This window comes from Mytilus trossulus, chromosome 7, assembly GCF_036588685.1.
Source record: "Mytilus trossulus isolate FHL-02 chromosome 7, PNRI_Mtr1.1.1.hap1, whole genome shotgun sequence".
In the NCBI taxonomy this organism is placed as follows: Eukaryota; Metazoa; Mollusca; class Bivalvia; order Mytilida; family Mytilidae; genus Mytilus; species Mytilus trossulus.
In genome coordinates, this window is record NC_086379.1 from 72,630,046 (window position 1) to 72,637,071 (window position 7,026).

Here is a 7,026-nt window from a genome sequence, read left to right on the forward strand (position 1 = left end):
CGACTTCCTCAAATCAGCGAGACCAAGACGAAACATCACAGCTAAAAAGTTTGACAACTATCAAGCCACAAACATTGTTGAAAAACAAGTGAGGAACAATACCAGGTGTTTTGACATTCCTACTAGTAAAACACCGCAACATCAAATTCATTCTTTGTGTCCACAATAGTAAATTGGAACCATCTAGAAGACACTATTGTACGCGCAACTAGTGTAGAGAGCTTTAAATCTGCTCTCGCGAAACGTCAATAAATCGACGGCGCCTTCACTCCCGTTGTTTAAAAGCCAGAATTGCGGTAGCTACGACGTACCCATACAGATACAGATACTGGAAAAATAGTTATCAAATGTACCAGGATTATAATTTAGTACGCCAGACGCGCTTTTCGTCTACATAAAACTCATCAGTGACGCTCATATCTAAAATTTATAAAGCCAAACAAGCTCTACGCAGACCGGATTCGTTAAAAAAAAAAGGGACGAGAGCTGGAAAGGGCGAGTCATGTTTTGTTCATCTTGTCAACTACAACTGTTGAACACGTTTCCTTCCCCGCTACTAAAGATTCCAATATTATGATTCACGATACAAAACCAAATGCATTTTAAACATTTAAGAACTGTATGTAATATAAGCAGGTTCCTATTTTCAACCACGAAAAATGTTGTCAAAAAGAAATATTCGAGCGGTATCAGGTCCGTTCGCTCCCAAAGTTCAGTTCAGTTCAGTTTCTTGTATATTCCTCCATTAAATGTGGAGCACAACCCAAAGTAGCAATCTATTGCAATAAAAATTCATAATTTCAAATAAAATTTGTAGATTTAGCTAACTTAGTCCTCATATTTGTATAAATTAACATTCGTTTATAGTGGAACATTGTTTTAACAATGAATTAGCTACAATTAAAATTTGCTTGCTAGTCCCTCTCTGTGATCACAAATAGATAACTTTGGCTCATTTCCCAATCAATCTATCATGAAGGGAAGTAAATTCATGCAACTTTCATTCATATTTCAAAAATGATAAAAAGTTCTTTATATTGGTATGTAAAAATTACGTTTCAAATTTATGAAATTATATTCGTACATCAATTGTTTTGATACATCAATAACTAAAAATGAAATATATTGCATTGATTCATTTTATAATTATTCAAAATTATATCAGAAACCTCAACATAATTATAAAAAAAATTAACATGTTAAGGGGAGACAATTTTCGTATAACTTTTTCGAATTAGCACATAATATCACGGAATGTCACTCATCATACAAATGGCACATCCTTATAATTAATTAACTGCACAAACGTGCTCCACCTTCAATGATGATTCTGAATTATAAATACAACCAAAAGTTGTTAATCTATAGATAGTGAAGACTAATGAAAGCTAACCCACTGTAAAAATATTTTTTTGCACTTTTTTAAAACTTCCTCAGAAAAATTCTCGAGCCACCTGACTTTCATAGCTCAAAATTAACGTTTTTACAGAATATTTGAATAAAGTAGTTACAGATTATTCGCTTCTCAAAGTGTAAGACACAATAAAAATCGTTTGCTTGCACAATCTTACCGAAATACGGATTTAATTAAGTCCTAAACATTTTGACATTTCTTCGTATATTTCTATCGAAAACCGGTTTAAACAAATCACAGTACGTGTTAAGATCCGACTAAATACCTATTTCCCGATATGGTCAGGTAAAATTGCTACCCAAAGGGTATAGTTTGAGCAACTATGTACACCTTAAAACATAGGAAACAATTAATTATATTATATACAGATGACTGAATTTGGTTATAATGATCACTAAATAATAGATATCATAATTAATTCATAGGATTGTCATCATAAAGTTTTTTAAAAATATATAATAATTAATAATTTATATGTGCTAGGGTGTAGGAAAATGTTAAAAAACAACTGCATATACATGTATCCCAAAACACATTCGCACCCTAGGCTTAGTCCAAGATTACTCCGACGTCCAACGGCTGTTTTGCCAGACAAGGAAAAACAGCCGTTGGACGTCAGTGTCATCTCAAACTACCTAGGCTACACGTTCACACCTCCACATGTTTACTTCCTTCATGTCCTTTACACCTATTTTGTGTGTATCTACATGTATATAAATTTAACAAACAGTTCACAGATTGTGGGACAAAATTACTGTACAATGTTTATCCTTTACTAACGATACATATATTTGTTAGTTGTTACATTTTGTGTTCATTATTTGATTCAACGATTGCATTGATGCGGAGTGAAAATAATTTTTGTTAACGTTAGTGGGATTGTGTCACTATAGACGCTATTTTGTTTTCATTAGTTACCAGAAAAGAAGTTCGGTCAACGTTGTCTATCAAAATATATATACAGTTGTCTCATTCAATGGCAATCATACCACATCTTCTTTTTTAAAATTAAGATTATCGTTATACACCCTATTGATATTTGGAAATCTGTCCCGCTTGAGAGAGTTGTTTCTTTGCCAATCATACCATATCTCTTTATTTTTATATAAGATCCTTAATGTAACATTGTTATCTTTATTTTAGAGTATTATTCTTTATTTTTTCAGTTAGATAAGATGATGATGCCTGTAGCCTTTAGATTATATCCAGTAGAGAGATTGATTCAAGGACTAAGAGTATTATTCAATGCATTCTATAATAAATATTTAAAAGTGAACAGTAAAGGAAGTCCACCTGATGTACTATACCAGAGTAATAATTACTTGATTATAAATAAACCATGGGATGTTAAAATTAATAGTGATAACTCGGAGGAATACACTGTAGCCACTAATCTAACAGATCATTTTCCACAACTAAGTGATGACAAATTAAGCCATCGTTTCAGGTAAATGATATTCCTAGTATGGCCATTTCTAATTTAATTTTAATTTCACATTTAGCTCATTTGACCTGAGAGTTGTACACCATATGCACCATAAAATATAATCTCATATAACTACATGTATTAAATTGATCTAATTCAGTGGCAATTCCACTTTTTTTAAAAGTGAGTTCCAATAGTGCCTTCAGAAAAGAGAACCCTGATGGTAGAAAACAAAGGCAGAAAAATGCGAAAAATCTATACTACTAAAGGGAGAGACCACTTGCATCGAGCCACAACTCCTCTGACACCATACAGAGTCAGAAATATTTGTGATATGATGAATAAATGTAGTGTTTTGTTCATCCTAAATTTGTCTATGAAACATTTTTTTTTTTCCAAAAAAAATTCAAATATGGAGACCACTATCAAACCCTATCTTACTGGCTTTCGTGCATGCTCAGTTTATGTACTGCCCATGAAATTTAAACAATCTTTCAACCATTGCCCAATTGACTGCTATTTAGCCGGCATCCTCAAGGATCATTATTTAATGAAAATAAAGCAAGTGATTTATTTTTATTTCAGATTTAATCATCGTTTAGATTATCCAACAAGTGGAGTGTTGAGTTTGTCATTAAACAAGAAGGCTGCAGCTAAATTTTCGAAATTGTTTCTAAAAAGAAGTATAAGAAAACATTATTTAGCTTTGGTAAGGACTTTTATAACAGAACCCTGGTTAGGACTTTCTTAACACAGCCTATTTAGGGAAATTGTTTTCAATAAAGATACAGCATCTACTGGATGGAATTATGGTACAAAAAACAGCAAACAAACAAATTCTTTACAAATATCTGAACAAAATATTTCTTTACTATATATGATCAATATGCCCATATTAGTACTACTTTAATGAATATAGAGAACAATTTACACTTATGGAATGAGAACCAGATTTGATATAACCTATTTACTGAAGGCTAACTTGATATTAGGAAAAAACACATTTTGATAAGGGACTGTTTACAATAATAACAGGCAAAACTGGAGCAAAAACTTAATTCATATCATATAATTTTCCATTCTATCATCTGAATAGAGATCATTAACGCACATCTCCTCATATTACATAAGCTACCAGACAGATCTCAGCTAAATTTGATTTTTTTGTCCCTCTCATTCTCAACTCTATGAAAGAATTGACATGACTTCCTGCCAGCATCCATATGTCAATCTTTCTAATTTTTTAATCGCTCTATCAAAATTCAATTAACTTTAATATTGGAGGTTTATAACAACACAACTTCAATCAAATGAGAATATCTAATTGAAAATCGAAAGTTATTGGTTCCCCTGGAAATATGAATAATGTGAAAAATTGCCTTACAAATGCTATCATTCAACAATGCAATTCATAATGGATTTCACTAAAATTAATATCAAAGGTTCATATAAAAATATTGAGTTCAAAAGCTAGTACAAAAAGTATTAACATGGTCATAACAGCACTTGAGCCCTTACTGTACGGGACATGTTTTGTGTCATCATAAATGCATCAGTTGTTATAAAACTTTTCGATATTTCAGGTTGGTGGGTATTTATCAGAACCATATATACTAGTAGATATACCGATCGGAAGGGACAGTTTTGTGGACTATAAACATAAACAATGTGCCTGTACCAGTGAAGGTTGTGTGGATAGTAAACATGCTATGACCTTGACAATTCTTCTAGAATATGGAACATATAATGGAATGCCAGCATCTAAAGTTCTCATGATACCATATACAGGTATACTATTAATACATTGTTTTTATTTTTGTTGATGTAAGTAACATTCTGTTGTACATAAATTTCTTTTTAGTTAGAAAACATGGGGTCATATATATGACAAAAAAAAATAAACTTAAAAGTTTTGTGCTAATGACTGAAATTACTGTAAAAAGACTTAATCTCCTTTATTTCAATGTTTTCAAAAAAATGGTATTCTTTCTTCATATCTTCTTCATCTCCAGTGGGACATAAGGCCACAATAAACTGGTGATGAGCTGTTTAAGTGTGCCGTGTTGAGGCATTATCAGTACATGGCCTAACCATCTTAATCTTAGTTGTTTGATTTCTGCCGTTACAATCTTAACATTACATTTCCCCAGAAGGTTTTTGTTGCTGATCTTATTATATCTTTAATAATGTAAAAAAGGTGCAAAGCTGCAATATATTTCTGTGGGATGTTGACACATAAAAAAACCATTTATATATCTTGGTACAAGGGGAGACAACTTATTATTCTTTATTTTCATAAACAATACAATACTTGATTATCTTTCTTTATATGAGATTTATGATAAATTTATGATTTAATTGAAGGCAAGTGCAATGTTCTTAAGACTATGATAAAAAAGGTCTCTACTAAAACACCACTGTTTAAGTGTTAACCCCCTTTTAAGGTCCTTCACTTGCATACTGTTGGTATTGTGTCAAACCCATACAAAGACTGGTACGCTTTTTAATTTGTAAATCATAAGAATCACATCAATGTTTTGAATCAAACTGAGGTAGGTCATTTACTAGCACAGCAATCTTTTGAATCGAATTGACAATTAGTAGAAATAAGAAGATAGGGTATGAGTGCCAATGGTCCACATTAACAAACTACAACCACTGAACAACATTTACTGCACATCAATGTTTTGAATCAAATCTACAGTCATGTCTTTTACTAGCTTGCCAATGTTTTGTACCAAACCAACAGTTAGTATTTTTTATTAGGCATTTCCTGTTAATTTATTAGACCAACAGATTTGTTAAGTTCTTGAGTAATGCATTGGTTTTAGGTAATACATCTGTTGATTTCAGTTTAAATAAATAACACAGCTTGACAGACCCTGCTTTGGTTTTACTTTTAGAGGTAAACATCCATAAATATCAATGTACATTTTATATTGCAGGTAGAACACATCAGTTAAGAGTACACAGTAATCTGATTGGTCACACTATTATTGGAGATTATACGTATAGTAATGAGAAGGACACAGCACCCTATCGTATGATGTTACATGCTTATAGAATGATAGTACCTCTACATGGAGAACCACTTGATATAGTGTCACCAGACCCATTTCTAACAAGTGTTGATCCTAAATGGAAGCCACATAACATTATTACCAATTATGATGAAGTTATGAAGGAAAACTTAACTTTGAAGAATGTGAAAGAAAAGAATATATCTAGTTTAACATATCATACAATGAAAATCTATAATTCTCAATTTGAAAAGAATCCATTAAAAGAGTTTTCGTCTTATTTATGTATGTTTTCTCTGTATATAATTTTTGGGATGGATTTTACAAATGAAACTCTGTATTATTGTATGGAAAGGTATAAAAGAGGGACGAAAGATACCAAAGGGACAGTCAAACTCATAAATCTAAAACAAACTGACAACTCCATGGCTAAAAATGAAAAAGACAAACAGACAATCAATATTACACATGACACAACATAGAAAACAAAAGAATAAACAACACGAACCCCACCAAAAACTAGAGGTGATCTCAGGTGCACCGGAAGGGTAAGCATATCCTGCTCCACATGAAACTGAGCTATTGCCATCACTGGACATCAACCCTTATTTCACCTTTTTATCTCACTTAATATTTATTTTTGGTGACATATCATTTAGTTTGAAAGCTTGGCCCTTGTAGTTATTTGCTGTCACATGGTTGAGTTGTTCTTTACTGACACATGATTGAGTTTGATAGTTTTGCCCTGTAGTAGTTATTTGTTGACACATGGTTGAGTGTGATAGTTTTGTCCCTGTAGTAGTTATTTACTGACATATGGTTGAGTATGATAGTTTTGTCCCTGTAGTAGTTTTTATGCCCCACCTACGATAGTAGAGGTCTGTGTGTTCTCTCGTCCGTCTGTCTGTCTGTCCGTTCGTTCGTCAGTCTGTCCTGCTTCAGGTTTAAGTTTTTGGTCAAGGTAGTTTTTGATGAAGTTGAAGTCTAATCAACTTGAAACTTAGTACACATGTTCCTTATGATATGATCTTTCTAATTTTTAAACCAAATTAAACTTTTTGACCCCAATTTCACAGTCCACAGAACAAAAAAAATGAAATTGTATGTTTCAGGTTAAAGCTTTTGGTCAAGGTAGTTTTTGATGAAGTTGAAATCCAATCAACTAG

At 32.2% G+C, this 7,026-nt stretch overlaps 1 protein-coding gene across 1 annotated transcript; it reads left to right on the forward strand.

Annotated features, from left to right (window-relative positions):
• The first annotated feature begins 522 nt into the window (after window positions 1–522).
• LOC134726657 (RNA pseudouridylate synthase domain-containing protein 1-like) lies at window positions 523–6,524 on the forward strand. The gene is made up of 6 exons (XM_063591067.1): window positions 523–619; window positions 2,581–2,861; window positions 3,426–3,549; window positions 4,424–4,628; window positions 5,786–6,145; window positions 6,520–6,524. Exons 1-6 carry the CDS (start codon window positions 596–598, stop codon window positions 6,522–6,524), a joined length of 999 nt encoding a protein of 332 aa, XP_063447137.1. The 5' UTR covers window positions 523–595.
• The last annotated feature ends 502 nt before the right edge of the window (window positions 6,525–7,026 follow it).